Genomic DNA, 27306 nt, shown 5'->3' on the forward strand with positions numbered 1-27306 from the left:
TAACAAATTGAAGGGGTAAAACCACATGATCACCTTGATTGACACAGAAAAGGAATTTGACAAAATGCAGCATCCATTCTTGACAAAAAACACTTAGAACACAAGGAATAGAAGGAAACTTCCCCACCATGATAAAAGACATATATGAAAAAACCACAACTAACATTGTGCTCAATGGTGAAAGACTGAAAGCTTTCCCTCTGAGATCTGGAACAAAACAAGGATGCCCACAGTCACCACTGTTGTTCAACATTGTGCTAGAAATTTTAGCTAGAACAGATAGGCAAGAAAAATAATAAAAGACCTCCAAATTTGAAAAGAAGTAAAACTTTCACTATTTGCAGATGACATGATCCTACATAAAGTCCAGAAAAATGTATAATAAGGCTACTAGAGCTAATAAATGAGTTCATCAATGTTGTGGAACATAAGATCAATATGCAAAAACTAGTAGTACATCTATACACTCGTAATGAGCAATCTGAGGAGGAAATCAAGAAAAAATTCCATTTATAATAACGACTAAAAGAATCAAATATCTAGGAATAAATTTAACTATGAATCTAAAGAATTTCTCCACAGACAACTAGAAAACCTTGCTAAAAGAAATCAAAGAAGAGCTACATATATGGAAGGACATTCTGTGTTCCTGGATTGAAAGATTAAATATCATTAAGATGTCAATTCGACCCAAATTAATTTACAAATTCAATGCAATCCCTATCAAAATGCCAATAGCCTAGTTTGCAGAGATGGAAAAGCAAATTATCACATTTATTTGGAGAGGTGAGGGGCCCTGGATAGCCAAAAACCTCTTCCAAAAGTAGGACAAAGTTGGAGGCTTCACACTTCCTGACTTTAAAGCATATTGCAAAGCTACAGTGGTCAAACCAACATGATACTAGCATAAAAATAGGTATATTGACCAATGGAACCAAATTGAGCGTTCAGAAATAGACTCTTACATCTATAGCCAGTTGATATTTCACGTGACTGCCATGTCCATTCAACTGGAACAGAGTAGTCTCTTCAACAAATGGTGCTAGGAAAACTGGGTAGTCATATGTAGAAGATTGAAAAATATTCCATATCTCATACCATATGCAAAAGTTAGCTCAAAATGGACCAAAGATTTATATTTAAGAGCAAGGACCATCAGACTCCTAGAAGAAAATGTAGGGAATCATTTTCAAGATCTTGTGGTTGGCAATGTTTTTTTAGATTTACACCCAAAGTACAATTAATAAAAGAAAAAATCAAATGGGATGCCTCAAAATTAAAACTTTTTTTTGCATTAAAGGACTTAATTGAGAAAGTGAAAAAACAACCTATTCAATGGGGAAAAGTATTTGAAATTGTATATCTGATAAGCACTTAATATCCAGAATATTAAAAGAAATCCTACAACTCAACCATAAAAACAACCCAATTTAAAAATGGAGAAAAAGACTTGAATAGATATTTCTCCAAAGAGGAAATACAAATGGTTAAAAAGCACATGAAAAGATGCCCAACATCACTAGCTACTAGGGAAATGCAAATAAAAACCTCAGTGAGATATCATTTCACACCTACTAGAATGGCCACAATTAAAAATAAAGAAAAGAAATAGAAAATTACAAGTATTGGAAAGGCTGTGGAGAGACAGGGTCATTCATTCGTTGCTGGTGGCAATGTAAATTGGAATAGCCACTGTGGAAGACAATCTGGAGATTCCTAAGGAATCCAAGTATCATATTTCCATAGTATCCACCAATCAATCCCACTACAAAGTATATACCCAGAACTGAAAGCAGGGACTCGAACAGAAATTTTCACACCAATGTTCACAGTGGCATTATTCACAGTTGCCAAAAGACGGAAGTGTCCCAAGCGCCCATCAACTGATGAATAGATAAACAAAATGAGGTATATACATGCGTTCGAATATTATTCAGCTATAAAAGGAATGAAGTCCTGGTACATGTGACAACATGGATGAACCTTGAAGACATTAGGTTGAGTGAAATATGCCTGACACAAAAAGACAAATATCGTATGATCTCACTGTTATGAATCAATTATAATAAGAAAGCTCATAGAGTTAGAATCTGGAATGCAGTTTACCAGGCAATAGATTTGGGTTAGAAAATGGGGAGTTGATGCATTACTTGTACAGAATTTCTATTGAGGCTGATGGTAAAGTTATGGTAATGGATGGTTGATTGTGAGTGTAATCAACCACACTGAACTATACATGTGAAAATAGGAAACCTTAGGATATATAATTACTAGAATAAAAATTACAAGATTAAACATAGGACTGTACAGCCAACAGTAAACCCTATTTTAGATAATGGACTATATTTAATAGTATAAGTGTAAGAATGATCTTTCATGGGTTATAATAAATGTATGACAAGGCACTAACAATAGAGTGGTATTTGGGGAAAACACACCTGATATAAATAATGGATGATAAGTGGGACTATTTTAATAAATGGCCATTAATTGTAACAAAGGCCACTACTATTAAAAAATAATCCAATTATTTAAAAAGTGCTGTCATCAATATTAAGAAACATTGCACACTAAAGCAAGGTGTGGGTGGTGGGGTGGTGTACAGGAATCCTGTATTTTATGCATGATTATTTTGTAAACTCATACTTCTCTAATGAAAACAAAAAAACTTACCATGGTAACCATACATATTGCCATTTCATGAGCATTAAATCTCAAGGCCACAATATTTTACTTGAAACTCAACTGCCCTCCTTTTCACAGGCTATCCAGAAAGAGATTGAAAAACATAAAGCTCACCTGAAGAGTGTCACCGAGCTAGGAGAGTCCTTGAAAACAGTTTTGGGCCAGAAGGAGACTTTGGTAGAAGATAAACTCAGTCTTCTGAATAGTAACTGGATAGCTGTGACTTCCAGAGCAGAAGAATGGTTAAACCTTTTATTGGTAAGAAAAAAGTCTGGAAGCTTTTCTACTCCTCTCCATCCCTGGCAGAAAAAAAAAAGCATTTAATAGTAACGTTTGTATTTGAAAATTCCTCAACTCTGCGTATCTGCTGACTATTAATTCAATAACTACAACTATATTTTAATATATTCTTGCCCATGCTTGTGCTGTATTGCATGTAGAGCCCATGAAAAAGTAATTTGAAGAAAACTAATTGTTTTTGTCTTTTTTAAATTATAGAAAGTAAGGCAAAGATTTTTAAGTTATAGTCTAACCAATAATATGTCATGGTATGTCTCTGTAAAATTAAGGAATACCAGAAACACATGGAAACCTTTGACCAGAATGTGGAGCATATCACAAGCTGGATCATGCAGGCTGATAAACTTCTGGATGAATCTGAGAAAAAGAAACCCCAGCAAAAAGATGACATGCTTAAGGTAGCAAATATAATATTCTGAAAAATAATTTTCAAACTGCACAATGGTTATGTCCATCATCTTTGTTCTAGAAGACACCAAGGATATCTTAATGAGATTGAACCAATTCTTTCTCCCTCCCCTCCTCTCCTCAGGCCTCACTGCCCTCTTCTCTCCTCTCCCCTCCCCTCAGTTCTCTTTTCCTCCCCTCCCCTCCTCTTCCTTCCCCCTCCCTTTCCTTCCCTTTCCTTTCCCTTTCCTTCCTTCCTTCCCAACTTCCTCACTTCCTAACTTACTTCTTTGAATAGGGGTGGGTGGTGGCTGGAGGGCTGTGTAATGGCATGGAAGAGTATTTTAGTCTGAATAGCTGTCCAAATCCACCCCTGAGCTGATTGTATCCAGTTTGAATCTGCCAAGAAAGGGATTCCAAGATTTATTTTCACAGTCTAAACGTCTGCCCATCTTAACGGTTTATTAATAGTAGATCTTGTATCTAACACAAATATCAGTTTCTCACCATCATTCACAGACCAGCTTAGTAAACACCTAAAACCCAATCCTCTGGGCATTTTGCCTATGCAAGAGTCAAATCCCAGCAATCAATAACAATACTGGGTTTATATAAAAACTGAAGTTTTCATTTTTAGCTATGCAAAGTAAGCATGGGTTCATGTTTTCTCTCTTCATGTATTGAAACCAATTACTAGGACGTCCCAAGTCTTCTTTTGCAAAGGCAAATTAAACTTTCCTTTACAACCTGGTTCCCAAAAAAGACTATGAGAGGCTCAATGTGCAAATATAGTTATTGATACTGTATCATTTCTATTTGATGATACGTTCTGTCTTAACTAAATAGGAAGAGTTTTAAGGTCTCTAATTTAAGTCAATTATTCCTTAATTTGATTTTCTGAGTTTTTTAATAATTCATTTTGACTAGAATGTTACTATTTAAAGAATATTCAAAAATATTAGTGTACATGTGTCCAAAAAAGTCCTTTATTTTTTTTTTCTTTTTTAAGTGACTGATATTTTCCGCAATTTCAATTCCCTTTCACTGGGAAACTGTGAAGGTGCTTCAGGCTATCTCCAAAACATATTTTTCCTACTGTAGGAAGTTAATTTGATGTGAATCTTCTCTGTCCTCTTCCTTCTCATTTGATAGGCATTCAAGGATGTCATTATAGTTAAATTCCTTCAAGGTCTTTGAAATAATAGGGACCAGATTATTTAATTTATAATCTCGCTGAACCCTGGGGTCAGGTAGAATTTAACTCAATCCCTCTGTATGTGGCACAGAATTTCTTTCTTTTAGAAAATCAGTATGTTCCCTGACACTCAGTATAAAACAAAGGGAACAAGGAAACATGAGGAAGCAGAAGGAAGGAATGGAAAAATTGTTCTTTAGCTACCTTCCCACCTGAACGCATAACATACTTAGGATGTTTCACAACTATGAAATTCAGTACAGATAATACTGCCTCTGAATATCAAATATTATGATTGGCACAGACAACATAGAGAAGTCACACAGGCATACTTTGTCCTTCCTCAGACTATGTAAACCCTTTAAAGAGAAATACACTGAGCTGAAAGGATGATGGCAATCTACTTTTCTGAGATCACCCATATTCTCCTGTACGGAAATTGACTTTTTCCCTCATTATTCCTGTGCTCTTCTCTCTCTCTTCTTACTTCTTTTGCACGCCTCTCCTCTCTCTCTCTCTCAACTTCCATTGTTTACTAACTTGAAGCCCTGTCTCTTGCTCACGGATTATAGCGTTTAAAGACTGAAATGAATGACATGCGCCCTAAGGTGGACTCCACGCGTGACCAAGCAGCAAACTTGATGGCAAACCGCGGCGACCACTGCAGGAAAGTAGTAGAGCCCAAAATCTCAGAGCTCAACCATCGATTTGCAGCCATTTCTCACAGAATAAATACTGGAAAGGTAGGAAGATCTGCTCCAAGGTGGAAACTAGTGCTAAATGCTCTCTTGCGAAGGTTACGCAGTACTCTGAAAGGGACAAACAAGCCCCACAACAAGGCTTTCAAAAGGAAAATGAAAGCCAAAATGTATTTAAGGAAATTTTATCACTGAATCTCTGGGGAGATGTCAGTGTCTCTCTTTCACATATATATTTTTCTCCTGCCACAGCTATTTTAAAACTGCGTTCTGCACTGGTTTACATATGCACTTTCAGGGGTCACCTACAGCAAAATAGCATATAGCATGCTGCAGGCAAGAAAAAAAAAAGTACAAAAGACATCTGTCTAAAGAAAGTATTACTGACATTATTTTGCCAGATATAATATTGCTTGTGTGTAATGTGGATGTAATATCCAAAATAAGGCCTTGTACATTTCCTGCACGATCTAAGGTATGTTTGTCCCACTTTATTAGTTGTGTGCATGTGTGTATGTGTGTGTGTCATTAACTTTCTCCTGCTAGCTCAAGACACTGTGACAGAAATCCATTATGTTATAATGAAATGTTCAAGCCATGCAAACAACTGAAAAGCTTATACTTACAAATTTTTGTAATTTTATATTTCTATTTATATTTATTCTATTTAATGAAGAACCAGGGCCTACAGAACTTTTGCATGATAGCTCTTTATATTTGTGTAACATTTAATGAAGACAAAATCTTATATAATAAGTTAGCTTGCAGTAATTTATAAATGTAGTATTCTAGATTTCCATTTCTTTTGGAAGTATTTTAAATGCAAAAAATTACCCCTGAATTTATATAATGTAGTTTCATGCACTTTTCCATATATAGGCTGTGCTTTCAAATGCAAATATATATGTATATGATAAATATGTATATTTAGATATATGGATAGCTAAAAATAATCTTGAGTTCAAAATATATATTTACTTTGAAAAAACTATATAATGTAATATGTCAGGTAAGTGGTGATTCCAAGAAAAATAGGAGAAAGTTTTTGAGAATTATTTTGATAAATTCAGACATAATAATAGCATGATTTCGCAATTGCTATACTTCCTAAGACATTACATTGTATCGCTATGTTATGTATAATAGTGCATATTTAAAGAAATTTCCAAAATATATGGAATGGTGATATGATGAATTCTGAATATTTTCTGCATATGACACATAGTAACCCTTCAAAATACACCTTTGCAAAGCAAAATGTACTTGCTTACCTTAATTCATCATTACACAGTTGTCATATTTAAGTTAACTACTTACTTCTACCCTTAATATTTTTTATTTTAAATAAGTCATTCTCACCTGAAAAATATTCACTAGGCTCTGGAATTTTATTTTCGGAGTATAATTGGTTTATATAAATATATACTCAATTATTTTAAAGGACAATAGCTTTTACTTCTGGAGATAGCAATAGCTGATATAATATCTGAACAACCAAAGGGTGTTTATTTCAATCATCTAAAAAATGGATTCATCACTACTACCACTTTGCTTCTGAGTTAATTCTATCCATCATACATGTATATATATATACAAACTTTTTCATAAATTACTAAGCTATGGAAACTTTCAGGGAAAAGAATTACTTTCTTGGTTCTTTCCCCAGTAGGTTGAAATCAGTTTAGTCATAATATTGTGAATTGCAAATATTGAAACTGTGTAGAATGCATCCTCAACCATAAAAGCTGATAGATTTAACATGCATGGCTGAGATGCAATTGTGAATTTTATCTCTATATTCTGAACAAGCTTGTGAAAATACTTCCTAGAAAAAATGCATGAAGGAACTACTCAATAAGCTTATTTTATTTTCCCTGCAGAAGAAAGGCATCTGACATTTTAAATTAGTATTTTCAATTATGTTAATAAAACTATGAAATTTTTGTTTTTCAAAGTATACTTTTTCCTCCAAATTAGTAGGACAACTGGGTGAAATAGTAACTACATTTTTAGGCTCTCAGGAGATGATTATGCTCTATAATGATGATGAAACCCTAAATCTGGAGATAAAACATATGATACTTTGTTCATTTACTAATTGCATTGACTGATGATATTGAGCATCAGTAGTGTGGAAGACAGAAAAATGTAAAAGATACTTCTTCAAGAAATATCTGTTTACAAATGTAAAAATAAATTTAACCCCAATACATGTTCGTGGAGACATACAATTTAGTGATAAAGCAATCTCAGCAATACGATGGTATAGTAGAAGAAACAACAGACTTAGAAGACTGAATTCTAGGCATAACTTTGCCTGTATTAGGCATGGCATATGATTTCTCTGCAATTCCATTTCCTCTTTTGTAAGATAAAAAATTGACCTAGATTAGTGGATTTTAAACGGCAACTTCCACTGCGTAAAGGAGTTATTATTTAGAATGGAAATTATAAAATGGATGAGTGAGGTGATGGGATACAGGGTTTTCTGTCCTTTTATCTTTCTCCTCCCCATGGTGAAATTCTTGAAGTACAAGTTCTTCCCATAGAACCTGGCATGAAATTTCTGGGTTAGGTTAGTTCAAAAATCCTGCCATTTCTAAACTTTGAGCTCCTGTTGATGCCCTGAGGACGATAAGAGATTTTACCTAATGGTTTGTGTGAGTGTGTGCGTTTACTTATAGGCTAGGGGAAGTTGGAAAGTGCTGGAAGTCTGAGACATAGACTTCGATTCCAAATTCAAGGTCATTGTATAGTAGAGCCAATGCAGAGTAAGGTTGGCTTGGGATATGACTTTCACATATGACTTGGTTCACCTATAAGAATATCTTGGGAAAATCTAGCGTGATTAAACAACCACACAAATAAATGTTAAGTTAGACTAAGTATAGTTAGACCATAGACTGAGTATAAGAACTAATTTCAGGATAACCTTTTAGAAGTCAACTAGAAATGGCAATTAAGTAGAAGAAAAATATATCCTGAAAACTCACTGATAATTCCTGGTTTCACAATTTGGTAGAGAATTCAAAATCGAGCACTCCTATGTCTCCTGCGATGACTATCCATGGCAAGCAATTCCAAACCCAGAAAGCAATGGCCACTGGATTCATATTGACCTAGGAATTGTCCAGCCAGGTACAGCTCTTGGCAATGAGAATTTTAACCATCAGTAGGAGCAATACAGTGAGAGAAAAACATAAAGCCACAAAACTTCCTTTGAATACTACCAGAGCCTGTTACTAGTTGTGTGATCTTACATATGCCCTTTACCTCTCAGAGACCCATTTCCATCTACAAAAGTAAGAAGATGATGCCTGTCTTATTGTCACCTCAAGATTGTGGTGAGGATCAAAAGACCTATGATATTTAAAAACTTGCATTAAAAGTTTATATGTCAATTAGCAAGCAGGCATGAAAATAGTAAAAAAAAATTAATTGCAATATTTTCCCCATCATTATATACATATGTTAGACTTGATGACCTGATTTTTAGGATTGGGACAAAAAAATTCATGGGAGTAAATAATGAAAGAATAGCTGATTTCTCCTTCTGGCCTCTGCTGGAATGGGGTGGGGCCAAGGAGAAATGTCTTTGCTATTTCTTTGCAAGGACCAATCTTACAGATACTTGAGGGGACCAAATTAAGAAATACTAGATAGTTCTGTTTGCCCTAAATATAGCCCTTTAAATTTATAAAATGCTGTCACGTCTAGTTTCATTTAGATTTAAGAAAGTTTGCTATTTCTTAATTTATATAAAATCAGTTTGAGGAGATCACAGTTTTAATGGGGGAGGATTATAATTAGGAAAATGAACCAAAGTTAATTTTTGAGTCCTGGGCAATGTAGATGGAACCAATGGAGTGGGGTACCTTGTCTCAACTCTCTCTGCTTTAGGGCCTCTGAATGAGGTGGTATGCCGGAGAGACGCTACCAGGAAAAGAGAATGACAGGTGGCAAAAGCATAGAAAGTGAGATGGGAAGGCCAAAATAAACTGATTACTTAAGTCTGCTTACTGTGGCAGCTCTACCCTTCTCCATCCTTCCAGGAGTCAAGCTGCAGAGGGTAGGCAGTAATTTGGTGAAATGATAATTTAGGTTGATCTTAAAGAACTGATGCAGAATGGGTTGCAAAAAGGAAGCTATCTAAGTGAATTCTTACCAACCGTATACTAATTTCAGGGCACAGTGTTTGGTAATGTGAAGGCTGTATTGCTAGGTTAAACATGATAAATTCAAAGAGCTTACCATTTAATGGTGGAACAAGATATGTTCATGGATAATTAGGCGAGAGAAAGTGCATGCTGAATGAGTGCAGTGGCCACTCCAGTGACACAGAGGTGGCAAAAACTCAGGATAAACCTAAGAAAAAGCACGAGTATACAGTGTATTCACTGGTGAGTAAGTTCCATTTGAGTTATGGATGGTATCACTGAAAAGGATCGTTAGACACAGCATGGAGAGGTCATAGCAACCAGGCTAATAGTTGATGTTTAATTCAGTAGGCGATGAGGAGTTCTTCATGTTTTGTTTTGTTTTGTTTTCGGACACTGTTGAAAGATTAGTCCAGTAGAGTTTGTGAGAAAATCCAACTGAATGACGGGAAGAAGGGAGAACAGTTAGCAAGCCATGGCAATAGTCTTAGATGAGAGGCAGAGGGGACCTCATATAAAGAGGTAGCTAGGGGATCGTAAAGGAAAGGTTAGTCTAGAGCGGTAGCTTTCAAACTTTAGTGGGTACAGGGAGGAATTGTTAAAACACAGATTTCTGATCTCCACCCCAATAAATTCTGACACTATATTCCTCCAAGTAGAATCAACAGAGGCAAAAGTAATCATTCTGAGAACCAGAGACTTTCAGATATTTAAAGAAGGTTGTGAGAGGATCATTGAGTTGCCCAGGCTCTCACGGTTAGACAGCCTGGTTAGAAAACGTTAGATTCCAAGCCATTGCCTTCTCCCCTCCACCATGCTGACTCACAGCATATCTAATTACCTCTATTTATTTCAGCAGATATTCTGACTCTATAAGTCTGGGGTGGGAGTCTGAGAATTTGTGTTTCTAATAAGGTTCCAGGTAAACCTTGGTCTAGGGATCACGCTTGGAGTTAAATGAAAACTAACCTAGAGTTAAATTATTATATATGGAGGCCACGGAGGATGGATTAAAAAATGATGAGTCTCAAGACTGAGTGAGAAAGTCTGCAGTGAATGTTATGAATAAAATGCACATCGTGCTTTGTCATGATGTAATACCTAGTTTCAAAATAATTTTGACTAAACATTTTATTTAGCTGTAGCCTATTTATATAAGGAATCAATTTACTTTGTTGCAACATGCAATAATGAAAGTTACACACTATCTACAGAATTTCCATGCTAACAGCATGGCTTTTGTTCATATATGTAATTTACTACCCCTACAACGAGGTTAATTCTGATTGAAATTTCAATAACAAAACACTTTTGCAATCATTTTAAATGTTTTCACGGTAGATGTGTAATTGAGCCGTTGAGCAGTGTCATCTGTGGAACTAACGGGTTCTTAGTGACATTTGAAATGATTAAAGCTCTTTGGTGATTGCTGACTATGCTCCTGTGAAAAAGAAAATGATTCCTCAAAGTTAGAATCAGCAGATGCAAAAGTAATCATTCTGAGGACCAGAGACTTTCAGATATTTAGAGGAAGTTGTGAAAGGATCGTTGAGTTGCCCAAGCTTTCATGGTTAGACAACCTGGTTAGAAAATGTTAGATTCCAATCCATTGATTTCTCTACTCTGCCATGCTGGCTCGCAGCATATCTAATTACCCCTTTTATATCAGCAGATATTTATTGTTGGTCTATATTGTATTAGCACTAAAATGTCCAATTTCACTTCAAGCTGTAATTTCAGTACACCTCTCTATATTAAAAGCAGAGACAATTGAACAAAAAGAAAGGAAGGGAAAAAAGGAGAGAGCGAGGAAGAAAGTAAGAGGAGAAAAAGAAACTGAAACAATTCCAGAGGAAGCAAATAAATTATAAAATTATCCACAATGTTGCTTTATGCTTTTAATTTATCTGTGTCCTCTGCAATATATTTTAGAATCACACTTCCTCTTGAACTTCATTTGCTACAATGAAGCTTATATAATCACAAAGGAAAGAAATATTTCAAGTTCAAGAGTAGACAGTGGGCTGATACTTGTTCCACCAACATATATATATGTTGTAACCAAATCTGAAATAAGTGACTATGAAATTAGTCTCATCAATTCAAAATCAATAGGGATTTACTGGGTCATGTTTTATAAGTTATCATTTTAATTATATATTAAAATGAAATTTGTCTCATTTTCATTTTCATCGTCAAAGCATCAAAGCAATGAATGCAAACCAGTTTGCCTAATAGTAAAAGAATGCAACCAATGAAATGTCAACATTCCAAATCAATTTGTTTAATTTTTTAAATATTATTTTTTATATTTTCTAGTAATTTGCTCATATAAATTTAAAATAAGTGAATAAGTCTACGTACCACTTTATTTGATTATCTTTGTCCTACACTTAACTTTCTTTGTAAGTTGTCTTCCCACTGCAATTAAAATTATCTGAAATAATATTCATATCATATCAGTAGTCTGTCTTCTCTATATTACAAGTATCACTGGTTCATGAAACTTGATTCGTTTTGGTTTCCATGCATTTTTCTTATCTTTGTTTTCTATATTAACATTGTAATGATTAGAAATACGTTTTCAAACCTACAGAAATGAAAAAAGGAGATATTGATTTGAAACGATCTTAAACCAATCTGTAGCACTTGGATTGTTTATTTTCAATTGAGATTTTAGTATAATTTGAATGTAGTGAACATTTCTCATGCTTGCTGTAAACACAGCCATTATTATGTTAGCGTATCTATGTGTGTTTGGAAGTAATATTTAACCAAAAGACGACTCAATTTTAAAAACGATAAAGTGTATTTGAGAAACTTTTAATGCTTTCAATTCATGATGAATCAGTTTGTAATGGATTTCACTTTTCCTCAGTCTGTCAATGTTTGTTAATGTGTTATATATATCGCCTTTCATGCTAAAACTTTAACAAAGCCTTAAATTTCATTAATCCTTAAGCTGCCCAGCAAAGCACAATTGATAGTTGTTAAGCAATTTGAAACAACATTAAAAAAAATCAAGGAAAAACAAAGCGGTGTCTTTCTCGGTTTCTGTCTCTTCTTTCTTTTGTGTCCGTTTATCTATTTGTTTGACTATTAAGCTTCTCTGTGTTCTACTTTATGTGTCTTTTGTATGGCCATATAGGCATGCTAAAGATTTTAAGATGAAAGGGTAAGTAAATAAATTAAGTTGTGCAAAACCTATACTTGGTATACACTTTCTCCTACAATATTATAACTTTTGCTTGCTTATTTTCTGAATATGCTAAAATTATCACATGTACACTGCCTAACACTGTGTAATTTAACTGTGATTCTAGTTCTTCTGTGGTGATATATATTTTTAAAGCCAGAAGAAGTAATTTACACAATCATTAAGATGATTTACGAGCTGTTTATTTGAACTGCTTTAGACAATTTATCATAAACCTGAATTGAATAGGCAGGCATTGTATGCTTTATATGTCTTAAAGTTTGGGAACTCAAGAGTGAGATATTAAATTATAGATGCTTGCTTATTATGCATTTCTTTCATAAAGTTTTATAAGAATTCTAAATTACTAAGGCACTGAAGGCTAAAGAATGACATGTGACACTTGGATTGAATGTAAATGAGTCCTTGATATTAGTATTGTCATGACCTAATCATGACCAGTCAACTCTTTAAGGGAAGCAGTTAAGTTTTTCCAACTCCATGTGTTCCAAATAAGAGCATTAATCACATGAATGTCAAATAGTTTGTCTAATCTGGCCAATAGCATGGCCAGTATAATTGGGTTTGGAATGAGTATTTATGGTTATTTGGTTGCAACATTGTCATTGGCTAATTCAACTTATGTATTAGTAGTTCTAAAACCAGTAGTTGGTTCAGTAAGCCCCTTCCCTGTATACAAAGCCTGTTCTGTTTGCCATGTGAAATACTTAATAGCATAAGATATATTTCCTATCTTCAAGGATTAAAAATCTATTTAGAAAGACAAAGTATAAACACTCGAAAGTCAAATAGCGTTATCTTCAAGTGTGTACAAGATATTGAAACACAATATAGGATTATACATAAATGAGAAATAGACATTCTTTTTTTTCTTTTTTGCTAGCTCAGGCACTAGGAATCGGACCCAGGTCTCTGGCATGGCAGGTGGGAGCTCTGCCTGCTGAGCCACCATTGCCCACCCGAGGAATAGACACTCTTGATTTAACACATCCAACCACTCCCATAAGCCTCTCCTATCCCCTTGGGCTTCCAGAAACCTCCTCTCAGAAAATCATATCTGAATGCAAGTGAAAGAGATGAACATTGTATGAATAATCTAAATCCATCCCAATTTATTAATTGAAACATCAGTATTTTAGGTATTATTGGTAAAACACCATTCATATCCCAAACTGATAAGGAGCTATGGATTGGTTTCAATGTCCTGGTCACTTTAGATCTACACTGTCCGATAAGATAGCCACTAACCACATGTGGACACTGAACATCTAAAATGTGGCTAGTCAGAACTGAGATTTACTGTCAATGTAAAGAACACAGTGGATTTTGAAGACAGTATGAAAAAAGTGAGTTTGGAATATCTCATTAACTTTTATATTGAGTATAAATTTACATGATAATATTCTGGACCTATTTGGGTGAATAAAATGTATTATTTCACCGGTTCCTTTTTGCTCTTTAATGTGGCAACCAGATCATTTTAAATTACATGTATGGCTTGCATTACATTTCTATTAAGTAGCCCTTGCTGTAGATAAAGAGTCCCTTGAATTCAGAGGAGAGAGTTCGGTGTAAGGTGATACAATTTTAGGGAAGTAGCCTTGTGAAAAAGCTCCTTTTTTTCCTAAAGTGTGCCCTAATAGATCATCATCCAGCCTCTACTTCTGTACTTCCAAGCTATGGGAAACCTACTACTTTAAATTAGTGTCTTTAAAAAAAAAATTAACCAAAAATTCAGACTCCAAAAACTTTTACCCATTGATTCTATTTATTCCTTTTGGAACCACACAGGATAATTCAAATCCCTATTCTCTATGATGGCATTTTTAATCAGTGCAAGTAGTCTTTGATGTGGAAATCTGGACCTTACACATCCTATCAACGAAGTCTGAATTTGTGTTATCTTGTGTAAAGAATTAGTCATTTTATAGTAATATATCCTAAACTCTAATTTGCATCTGCTAATTTTATTATTGTACCTGTTGGTATTATGTTGCTGTTAGCATTTGCCAGCAGTTAATATATGTATACCCATACATATAATGCATGGAAAGACCAGTTAGGTCTTTCCAATTTTGCACACCAGAGATTGTATTTTTGAAAATTGCAGGTCATTCAGGAACCCTTAAAATAATCATTCTGCCACCCTAGTAATCAGCTATTTATTAATGTATTTTTTCAGGAAATATTTATTTCCTAAATACCTACTATGTGCCAGGAATGACTCTGGTTTGACCAGACAGACCCCTCATCCTCATGGGCTGTTTATGGGAACTCACCCCTCTGACTTTTTGTTTTATGAACACCTTTTGTGTCTCCAATTAAATGCCTGATGAATATATTGCACAGGGCAAAACAAGTATAAAGCCCTTTGGCATCTTCCTTGAGATTCTACACTGATTCTGATTGATTAATCAAGGTGTTTTCTTGTGGCAAATGATGCAAATTTACCAAACTGAAGTCTCAGTTTCTCCATGTTTGCCATCAGAATTTCATGACTTTATCAAAAACCTAGATAACATCAAACCTCACCATGTCCAGTGGCATTTATTTTAACTTCCATAGACCATATATTTTTAAAAGAGGAAGATCTTGAACTGAGCCAGTAGATGGGTATGATTTTGAGAGAAAAAAAAATAGCCCGTATGTGTTGAGCATTTGTCATATACCAGACACCATTCGAATACATTTGATCCTCATAACAACCCTAGATGATAGATAATCTTCTTATCCCCATTGTACAAGGAAAGAAACTGAGACTTAAATAGTATAGGTTACTTGTCCAAGATATCTTAGCTAGTAAGTAGGGGAGCCAAGATTCAATCCAGGCATAATGTTTCAGGAGCTTATGCATTGCACTAGAAGATGAAATGTATTCCAAGGGCCTGGAAGAGGGGATAGCATTAGCTCACCTATAGCCCTTCAGTAAAGGTTGTATTAGGATCATTTACATTAAGACTGGAAAGGTCTTTGGGGCAGGCTTAGGGAAAGCCTCGACTACCATGCTTTGGTTTGGACTTCATTCTACTTGTCCTTGGTAGACACATAATAAAAGAAACGTTTTTGGAATACATTGACTTGATCACAGTGCACAGGATGGAACTGGTAAGGAGAGAAGGAGATTGTACACTTGTCAGGAGGTAAATGCCTTGGTCATGTGTGAGGATTAGGAAAAAAAAAAAGGCATCTCTGGGAATAGAAAAGAAGTGGGTCACATGGTGACTAAATAGACTGTTGTCTGATATTCATTAGAGTGAGGAGGTTGCAGAAGAATTTGACTCGTGTTTTAAGCCTGAATGTATGAGAAAAATGGCCTTCCGTTAACAGAACTAAGGAAGTTGGTGTTACGATAAGGTCAGGGGAAAGTCAATGAGCTCAGTTCTAGACACATTGAATTTCAAGTGAGAAATTGGCTGCCGGGTCTACATTGGAATTCAAGAGTGAGGTCACAGCTAAAGAGGAAGATTTGGGAGACATTATGCAAGTTATAGTTAATATCATAGAAGATAATATGTTCTTTTAATGGAAGGAACATTGGAAAAGAGGTACAGGTGACCAAATTCTGAGCCTTTGTAACTACTTTATTTGAGTATGTGGAAGAAGATGAACTAGCCACAGCACAGGTATAGGAATAAAACAGGTGAATCTGGTTGCAAATAGACATCCAAGTACTCAATAACAGTTCATTAAATATTATTTGGCTGTCATCAAAGTCACATAATTGCATAGAAGAGTGCAGTTGTCGTTATCAAATGTGAGCGAATGTGAACAGCAATTCATTAGCCTGAAACATCACCAAGTTAATATTGTATACTTTTGATTCTACAGAATGTTAATTGCTGTCCTCTTTCGACCCTGTGACCAATATATGATTTGAAGTATAAAAGTATGTTAATAATACAGAGATTGAAACGTCCTTTTAGCATTTTTACACTGCTACCAGTCTGTACTGAGTCAAGAAACGACTATATTTCAAATTACAAATGATGATTAAGATTTTTAAAGTAATACTGAAAAAATCACTTGTAGCAAGTCCATAATTTGCTTCTTGAGTGTATAGGAGTGCCTAGAATATATGTGTTTCTTTATATTGCATATGAGAACCGTGCCCTATTGAATAGCATTTGATTATTCACTTCCTCATTCATAGCAGACTGGTTACCTTTAGATTTTTGGTTTTTTCATGAATACTTGCCCTTATTGTCCTCCAGGAATTATACTCTAATCAAGAAATAGTGAAACTGTGATTGGGAATGTGATGTAAAAGAGTAGGAGGTACCAAACTTGATGAATGCAATCATCTATCTCAGCATCAGACACAGGGTGACACCCCTGCATTACTTTTACAAAAGGAAACCCTCTAGCTCTGTAAAAAAAAAAATCAGACTTTCTGCACGCTATCTATGAGTTTCCAAAAGCATCAGGTGTAAAGTATTTTCTGGTGTTTTGGTCATACAAAGAAATTGAATACAAGGTAAAGATTAATAAAGTAAAAAAATATCTTACTGTTTGAACTTTAATAATTACATCTTACCTACTCTTCTGACTTTCTCTTTGAATTTTAATATATTTTCATTCATGACTTTTTAAGCTGTTTGCTTAGAAAAACAAGCAATTTTAAAGTTTTTGTGGGCCTGCAGCCATTATAAATTCCAAAATTAAAGAGGCTGTGATGTTTGTAAGGTTTGAAAACTTTTATGATAGGATTTTTTATGCCATATATTCAGAGCTCATTCATTTGAATTTTGTGCTACCAAAGAAAGCATTCCTAAGGCAAGCTAATGGCATTGTTTGTCTTATGAGAGCATGTCTGTCAATTTTGCCATGCTAAAAATGTCATTTAAAATATCTGAGCATATTTTCATGTGGTTTATCTAAGAATAAGGTGACAAGTCTGCATTTTCACCTGGGGTTACTGTTATTTGATAAATGAGACAATTTCTACTAAGACATAGTTAACCAAATGTTTTTTTTTATCGGAATATTTAAAATAAGATCAAATTCAGCTTTAGAATATTAAAAATTAGCCTAGTGAATATATGGAAATTGACTTTCATTGATACTACAGAATGATGAATTGCATTATCTCGCATGTATGTTCAGCTCTGATGGTGTTAAATGTTTGTCCATTTGCATCCTCAGGTATATTCCCAGTTGTTTTTCAAAAACTTTCAGAAAATATAATATGGAAACATAATGCATGCCATTAGTTTAGCAACGGGAGGTTGAACAAATGTATTTCGTTTGGTTTATGTTTCTAATAAAAAGTAATTTTGATTTAAATTAGCACTATCTTTTTTTTTAGGCCTCCATTCCTTTGAAGGAATTGGAGCAGTTTAACTCAGATATACAAAAATTGCTTGAACCACTGGAGGCTGAAATTCAGCAGGGGGTGAATCTGAAAGAGGAAGACTTCAATAAAGATATGGTAAATTGGTTGTGATAAAAGTGTGAATGAACTAGGAGTGAAAATGAATAAATATTTGGAAAGAAATTAGATAGCTCAAGTCTCCAACTGAATTCTCAGAATACACCTTGCACATTTTGCGATTCTAATGTTTTATTATGAATGTAAAGTATTTTTGTAATTTTATATTATGAATGCCAAATTATTATGATATGGAAAGATAGTAGGACTTATGGATTCTAATAAACAGCTCAGCAATTTGGTTTTGACCTGTTCTATTTTCAAAATCAGAGGACAGAATAAAATGGGGGAAAATAATCAAATTGAAAAATAAGCTGGAAATTTAATAAGAAACTTAACTATCATATGAGGCTGTTTTTCTTTTTCTTTTTCTTTTTTTTTTTTGCATCAGTCATGTTTTTGGTAGTATAATGTTTAGTTCCAAGAAGTGAAAATTGCACACGATATAAACATTGTTTATTCAAGTTTACCACAAGGTAGTTTTACCAAAAAGTTGAATAAATACTGCAGTTTATGTCTGAAATATGTATAAAGTCATGCTGCTTATTTCAGGGAAGTAAAGGAATATGACCATGTGGGCTATCCCCAACCTCAGAACGTTTTCCATCAATCCCAATTTAATTTCAAAATGACTTTTACATTTCTCTCTGGCTTGAATATTTCTGTGTCACTTCACTTTTCACAGACTTTTTTCCTCCCTCCACCTGCTTTTCACATGTTCCTTTCGCCCCTTCCACAGCCACAGCCTCTATGACTTTTTTAATCTTGACATGTATCATGCTAGAGTCTTCTCAAACAGTGCTTGAAAACACCATCATAGCTGGTTTATGGATTATAGCATGCAAAGCAGTAAGAGCTATTTCCACCAATCTTAGTTCCTACTGGTATCGATTCTGATTTCCCCGAGTAGCCTGGATCAGTGCTCCCCGGGTAGGGGTTCGGTGGCCTGGCCCCCTCAGCTCCTAGAAAGAAAGACAAGATGCTGAGTTACAACTACCTCTACTTCATATCAAAGGAGAAGGCAAGAGCACTGAGGTGCAAAAGAGTGTCGCTTGCCTCTTGGGCTGACCATGAATCCTGCCCTTTGAGCCCTTACCTGCTGTGGGTTTTTTTGGTTTGGGGGTTTTTTTGGTTGCTTTGCTTTTTTGTCCTCAACCTAGAATGTTCTGAAGACTCTTTAAGGCATGTTAAAATAAGTAATGCCTTTCACATTCTAGAATTATATGACGCATCTAGGTAACATTATGCAATACATTTCATTAGACTATGAATCAACAAATCCCAGATAAAAATAATCGCATTTCCTCTCAAGGAAATGAGTAGTTCCTCAGTTGTGTGGTGAAATGTAAGCATGCGTTACAGATTTTAATACTGTAATATTTGTCGTAAATCTGGACATGTAGGTTTCAAACATAAAACAGAGGCATTGGATAAAAAGTAGCATCCGTTGGAAACAAAACATTTTCACTTAGAAGTGTGTGAAAATGTTAAGATTTGTTGCCAACACACACACCCATATCCCTACATGGATTACTTGTCATTATAAATGGCAAGTTTAGTTTACTTCTTCAAGCTTTTGAATTTCAAAAATTATACTAAAACTAAAAGACAAAAGAATTCTTTGGTAGCAATCCGCAACTTGTCCGATATGTCAAAATGCCTTATTTGCCCATCTTCCCACATATGCCTCTAAAAAATGTGATTTTTGGATCTAGACAGGAAACATATGTCTTTTAAATCTAAGTACAACACATAAAAGAAACTCAGTAAGCACACTATCTTCTAATAACATTCCCTGAGGTTTTTAAATCAGATTTTTTGTGTGTATTTAAATAACATGTTTTATTATCTCTGCTTACAATGTACAGCTTTTTTAAAACCGAAATGAAGACTGTACTTGTTGTTTTTAATCAGAGTGAAGATAATGAGGGTACTGTAAAAGAATTGTTGCAAAGAGGAGACAACTTACAACAAAGAATCTCAGATGAGAGAAAGCGAGAGGAAATAAAGATAAAACAGCAGCTGTTACAGACAAAACATAATGCTCTCAAGGTATTAGAGCTAAAATTATCATATACCTTGCGTGGTGTCTTTTCATATGTAGGGTAAAATATATTGTGCATAAATAAAATCTGCTTAACAATTTTAGTCACCAGGACTATACTTTTTAAAAAAAGTATTTTTGTTCAATGTGTGTGCATTGTTTTATTTAACAGTTTTGAGTGGTGTCTTAGATTTTGAAAGATGTATTGGTTAAAAGTTTTGCTTAAATAAATTTTTCTGAATAGTTAATTAGAAGATATTCAAGTGCATCATTCATAGTATTTATATATTTATTTTTTTCCTCATACACTTTTTTTTTTTTTACAAACTATGTTTTATTTATGGGGAAAACCTGCCTAACTGCCAGAATAACCCATCTGCATTTTTCCAGGCTTCCTGCTTTCTTTACTTTATTGATTTTATTTTAGAGGAGGTCCAATATTTTCATACCCAAAACCTGTTAAATAAGTTCTGTGATTCTATTTATTTTTCTTTAATAAGTCTCACTTTGCCTTTAGAGGAGTCACTCTTTGCAACTAACTGAGCACGTCTAGTATCATTTATATAGGAATCCTCAAAAATAATTTTAATGCCCTTGGAAAAGATATTAAAGTTGGGTAGTATATGGCTTTCAAGTCCCCACATGGCTCATCTGGATTTATGCAGGAACAACAGAATATAGTGTTGCTTTTTCTACAATACTCCGTAGGAAGCTCTTGAGATGAGACTGGACGTGTAAAAAGTTTTGTGAAATAGCCTCTTTTTTTGGTATAAGCTCTGCAATATTCACTGTTTGCATGCATGCCTGGTTTTCTAATACTGTTAATTGCTGAGCTTCTCATTGTAAATCACTCTTCTAGTAGATGGATAGAGTCTGCTTTCTATATGCAAATCAGAGAATCAAACCTTTTTCCATATAGTCAGACAACCCAATAAACACTGCTGAGAATGTAATTGCACAATATTGTGCCTGCAAGGAATCCGTAAGGAAAGTCTAATTGGCCAGCAGGTGTTCCGAAGGTAACTGCTGATAAATATAGTTAATAGAAAAGGCCTCTACCTCTAGGGAGTGCAAGAGCAAACCAGAATGTGCTCAGAAAAGCAGAAAACTTGTGTGACACACACGCTTCCAACAGTGACCAAACTTCCAGAAATATCTCCACTCATCATATGATGATATTTGTCCTTTCTCACAGCACTGTTTAGTGGTTATCTGCCATACCTTTAAAGAAATGTATGTAATGTCTCTGAGCTTTTTTTAATTTGTCACGCCCCACTTTGTGCTTAGGAAAGAAAGGACTTTCAGATGTTATGACCACTAAGCCCTTTCTCTTGGCAAAGATGAGTTGTGTCATGACTGAGGCATGGCTCAACTCTCATTTCACATGGCTGTATCTTGGTACCTTTGAAAAAAGCAGCATTCCATTTGACTCATCATAGACATCTATTGCCTGACCCAAGAGGTTTAAAAATTCAGCTTAAAATGTAAAGTGCAGTAAATTTCACATCCCCAGTTTCACGTGAAACCGAGAATGAAATCTAGATAATTCTTGTAAATATATGCTAAAAGTGATTAATGAAAATCCTCAACTCTACCAACAAGTTTACTAACCTGCCGAGTGTCTCCAACTACAATCTTTATGAACTATTTGAAGAAAAGTCAAAATTTCCCAAAGCAATGAATATTTCAGCAGTTATTGGATATTCATTATTTTGTTTTGCTCAAGTTAGACCCGTGCATAAAAACTTAATTACTTCCGCTCTGAAGAAATGAAAGCTATATTAAGAGCTCTTATGCTTCCTTCAGTTCTCAGTAAGTGACGTTTCAACGAATTCTGATCAGAACTGGGTGTGTTTTTAGGGACCAAGTTGATTGATCTTGCCCCTTCATTTATTTAGCACACCTGTCACCCTGATTTTTCTCATCATGATGATTTGAAACCATATACTTTCTCTTTTCTTTTTAAAACACTTATTAGTTTTGCATTTGGAACATGATTTGCTGTAGTATTTAAAAAGTTGGCCATGCAAACCTTAAAAGAAAAAGCATATTTTTCTGATATCTAAGTTTCCATTCTCATGTACACTCACAGCTGTATGAACAGTGTTCACACTCGTACACAGACAACTTGAAACAAGTTACGAGGTGACCAAATGACTATATCCCTAATCACAAGTATTAATGGCCTATGAAACTGTTTACAGGGAATTCTAAAACCGTGAATGTGTGTTGCTTGATTATTTAATATTTTGTTGATGAGCCCAGAACTGAAGATATAAATTTTAGAATTTTAACCTACTTTAAAATTCATCTACAAAGCCTCTGTGCAATATCTAGTTAATTCAACTGTATCCATATATTGAACAGTTTCTTATATACCACATGCCAATTTAATTAGCTTATTAACAGTAAACTAAATATGACAAGATTTCTGAACAAGTTTGAGCATGCCGAGAGAAAATACTTTAAGTGGGTTGTTAAGGTCTCTTAGCTTCATGTACGTGGGCTCTGCCACATAAATACAGGATTTAATAATTGATGTGTATATTTAGGTTTTAAATGTGAATTTAACCTAAGTTGCACAAGAAGATGAGGGACTCAAATTATTTTTAAATAACTACAACCAGAATGTTACTATAAAAATATATTGATATTTTAATAATATCTGCACCATGAACAGGATTTGAGGTCTCAGAGAAGAAAAAAGGCTCTAGAAATTTCCCATCAGTGGCATCAGTACAAGAGGCAGGCTGATGATCTCCTGAAATGCTTGGATGACATTGAAAAAAAATTAGCCAGCCTACCTGAACCCAGAGATGAAAGGAAAATAAAGGTAACGTTGTTTTAGAATGTCAATACTAGATTTTACTGCTGCAGTTTAATTACTTTGACATAAACTGTGTGGGTCATATTTAAAATGTTGACATTCTTGTTTCCTCTTATTAGCATTTTCTTTCATTTGATGTATTTTCTTGTATTGTGTTTTGTTTTAATGAATGTAGTAAGTGTTATTCTAGTGACATAATGTTGAATGAATAAAATATTTTACTTTTAGATGATGAAAAATGAATGAAGAAATGTTATGTGTTTTCTGGTAATATCGTTATTGACTTTGTCTATCTTTGTTCCAGATGAACAAATGACTTATCGGTATATGGACGGCTTCTTTCTCATGTTAGCACATTCATTTCATCAGAGCATCTTCATACATCAGTGTCAAATCTATCTATAGATTTATTTGCATATTGTCTGAAGATGTTTTTTGTTTCTGTTTTATACACTTTTCATTTTGCTTCGTTCTCTGTTGAGTTTCTCAAAACTTTAAAAAGGAAATAAATAACTCATTCACTTACCCTTTAAATTATATTTCGTATGAGTGGTCCCTAATAAATAATGAGCAATCCCTCCATTCGTCAATTCCTGAAACACCAGAGGAATGGGGAAGAAAGAAAAGATTAGATACCTTTGCCTATGTTCTTAATTAGAGATCCAAAACTGAACATTCAAATGATAACTGAGATAATATTTGGATCATTGGGTGAGGGTGACAATGACACCTCCCGTATCTGTAAATTTTGAAAGATGGCAATAAAGCGACAACAGCCTATGAAATTTCTGAGAGAAATATTTGCTGCTTGCAGGTCGGTTGATGTGGTTAGCTAACTGCCCTGGGCCCTGTATTGGTTTTGCTCAATAGGAAATTGATCGGGAATTACAGAAGAAGAAAGAGGAGCTGAATGCAGTGCGTAGGCAAGCTGAGGGCTTGTCTGAGGATGGGGCTGCAATGGCAGTGGAACCAACTCAGATCCAGCTCAGCAAGCGCTGGCGGGAAATTGAGAGCAAATTTGCTCAGTTTCGAAGACTCAACTTTGCACAAATTGTGAGTTGTTACTGGCAAGCCCAAGTATGTGTTTGCAACCACTACTCTCTTAACAGAGGCCTACTAACAAAAAGAAAAAAAAAATTGGGGTACAGTTTCAAACTTCTAATGAGCATTCTTAAAGTGAGCAGTTTCCCTCCTCAGTTTGGGCTTCTCTAATATGGGAAGATTAAAAAATAATAATAACAAATTAACAGCTAACAGGAAACAGCCCCGTTATTGAAATGAAAAGTTCATCATTTTTTACCACATCATTTTTTTCATAACATTGGCGATGTGAACTTGTCAACTTATCATGCATTTCCTTTATTTCAGTGTCTACTCCAGAAATATGCATTGCTTTCCTGAGATCATCCCATGCTAATTTTACTTTCTTAATGCATACTGGTAAATAAAAAATATATATATTTTGTGAAACTTGAATTAACAACTTAATGGGTTAAAATGCTTATTAGAAGAAATGGATGCCTCGTAAGATGGTTGGTAATTGATGTATTGAGCAGTGTCAAAATGTCATTACTGAAATATTACAAGACAAAAGGGAAAGAAACAACTGTTCTTCTTTCAAACAACTGGCTGGAAAATTTATGTTTATCTTTTCTAAAGGGCAATTTAAAATTGTAACCTTGGTCTTTTTAGTTCTTTATTTTTGACAGAGTATGAACCACAGAGACTTTCTGACAGACACACTTTTTTGTTCCTGTTTTGAGTTCTTATAAAGTGAAGAAAAACAATCACCATTTTGTAATTATCCAAAGTATTAATCACAAAAACAGGATGTCAAAGTCAAGATAATAAGGCTTCATAATTGTAAGGTTGAATCATAGTAAACCCAAAGATATTCAACCATTTTTTAACCAATAAAAATGGCCATTTCATTTGCTTCAACAATAGATGAGACTTCTTGGGACTGTCTTATGTGAGATTGTCTGTTTTGTTTAACATGAGGTACATTCTAAAATGTGTCTAGGGCAATTGACATAACTTTATTTTATAAATATAAAAATTTAGTCAACACTACGTATTAACCAAGGGGAAATATACTGCCTATGATTGTGACTTCTTTTAAAAATTTAAAACAATCCTGAATGCACTATTTTCTATAAAATCCAGTACCCTACAATGTAATGACAGCTGAATATTCTGGACAGTTGGAAGAACTACTATAAGAAATATTGAGACTATATTACATTCGAAGTTCAATTCCACGTGATTGCACATTTCAGCTTATTATCCTTCATATTAGATGCTATGGACATAACGTGCCGTAAATTGCTCAAGCTTACGATAACAGAAAGCCTGTGTCTGCAGAGGCAAAGAAAGCAGCCATAACGAAAATTCAAGTAAAGCCCTTTTCCCTCGGTTAAATAGATCATTCCAGAGAAAGACTTTTGGTTTGAATTATTTGACTACTAATTCATTTCTCCATTCTAATTTCCTCCCATAACTTGACAAACCGTCTATGCAGGATTAACATTTTTTACAACTTAGTGAAGTTAGGTTGTTAATGATGTGTAGTTAAATACAGCAGGATCAAAAACGTCCATAAATGACCCATGTAAAATGTGATTCTGTCCTTACAGATAGTAGGTGCTCAACAAATATTTGTAGAATGTAAAAATGATTAATGAAAAAAAGTAATGATATGTGAATCAGAATAAAAATTTAAAAGTAAATTATAACAAAATGTAGCTATTTTGTGTGATTTAGATAATTTTTTTTCCTCATATACCATTTATTCTTCATTTTTGTTTCTGGAAGAGCTAAAATTCAGAAAGTACCCTGGAGGGAAATATTTTTATGTTAAGTCTTGTTTTTTTCATGATAATAGAAGCTGTAACACAATGTATGAAGAATAACCAATTTAATATTAGTATTATAATTGACCTTGAATTTTAATTAGTACTGTAAAATGATGGGATAGATAGCTGATTAGGTTAGGTTAGATTAGGATAGCTAGATGATTTAGATAGAAAATGATAGATTGATAGATCGATGGATCAATGCAGGTAGGTAGGTAGAATGATAGATTAGATAGAGCTATATACAAGCTATATCTTCATACTCTATGGATTATTGATGCATTTTATTTTTATTTATTTATTTATTTATTTGCATGGGTAGGCACCGGGAATCAAACCCAGGTCTCCGACATGCCAGGCGGGAACTCTGCCATTGAGCTACCATGACCTGCCCCATTGATGCATTTTAAAAACTTGATTTCCCCATGGTCACTGGTTAGAGTAATTAGTCCTGATTCTTCTACCACGTAGTCACTTGAGATAACCAAAAGTGAACAACTTAAACAAAAATTATATTTGGAATAATGCTACCACAGCCCTGATGCTGCACTAGCAGCAATGACTTCATAATTCTTTTTCTCCCCCTGTAATTCCTTTCTCACATTTTTCTTTCTCTCTTACTTCACTCTCTTTCCCCCCTAGATATAAAGTCTAGACATTATTTGAACTCCTATACTCACAAGTGATCTTATCATATCTTGACAGTAGCAATTCAAAATTGTAGGCACTACTGTAAAGTGCTTAACAATTGAAAGAGCTGAGTTTCAAATGTGGAATTAATTTTCCCTATTTTGGGAAATAGGCTAAGATGCATAAAATTAGTGCACCTAAGGGACTATATCATGCCCGAGCTCCAAATGGCAGTAGTAAACCTCAGTAAGTCTTGGAACTTTGAGAAAGCCATGAGGCACCCTCTACCATGAGTACAGACCAAAGCAGGGTAAAAGGTATCTGTGAATGGTGGCCCTCAGGACAAGCCTGGAGAGTAAAAGACTGGGAGAAAGGAGTTAAAACATTCTCCAGGTATTCATGGTGGGAAAACCTCGGTTCTAATTAGGAATACAAAACATTTTAAAACATGTCCCATCAGTTTAGAGACTAGACTGCTCAGTGAAAAACAGACAATGACTGAGCTGAATGAACATAAGGAATTTATTTGCTGCTTCTAATCTAGTAAAAAGAACATTCCCTAGTATGAACAGCCCTGAACATGAATTCCAGTGCATCTGCCTGCTGGCTGTACTCATAGGTCAACCTCTCTCAACCTCATTTCCTTTATCAGTACAATGAGGATAAGAGTGTTCATGAGGATACAATAAGGTAATATTTGTGTATAATTGACTACATTATGAATTAGTCTTAGTTTTCTTCTTAATGAATAAAACGCTGTTCTTCCTTGTTCTGCATAGAAATTAACACCAGATTAAGAGACGTGCTATTTTTGTTTTTTTAATATATCTTTATAAGTCATTAAGCCATTAAGCTCAGTAGGGAGCATTGGTTTAAAATGTAA

General features: G+C 34.5%; 1 protein-coding gene across 9 annotated transcripts in view; it reads left to right on the forward strand.

The window, feature by feature from the left end:
- Positions 1–27306, forward strand: part of DMD (dystrophin) — a 2428671-nt gene that overhangs the window by 1191600 nt on the left and 1209765 nt on the right. For 7 of the 9 annotated variants that reach the window (XM_077145121.1, XM_077145123.1, XM_077145120.1 and 4 more), the window contains 7 exons: positions 2764–2943; positions 3255–3383; positions 5140–5310; positions 17945–18067; positions 19982–20119; positions 22792–22944; positions 23809–23991. In XM_077145121.1, the coding sequence (XP_077001236.1) occupies positions 2764–2943; positions 3255–3383; positions 5140–5310; positions 17945–18067; positions 19982–20119; positions 22792–22944; positions 23809–23991 (1077 nt within the window). Of the gene's footprint in view, positions 1–2763; positions 2944–3254; positions 3384–4918; positions 4998–5139; positions 5311–17944; positions 18068–19981; positions 20120–22791; positions 22945–23808; positions 23992–27306 lie in introns of those variants that run through there. The other 2 variants (XM_077145125.1, XM_077145128.1) reach the window with 2 other exon arrangements.

This window comes from Tamandua tetradactyla, chromosome X, assembly GCF_023851605.1.
Source record: "Tamandua tetradactyla isolate mTamTet1 chromosome X, mTamTet1.pri, whole genome shotgun sequence".
NCBI lineage: Eukaryota > Metazoa > Chordata > Mammalia > Pilosa > Myrmecophagidae > Tamandua > Tamandua tetradactyla.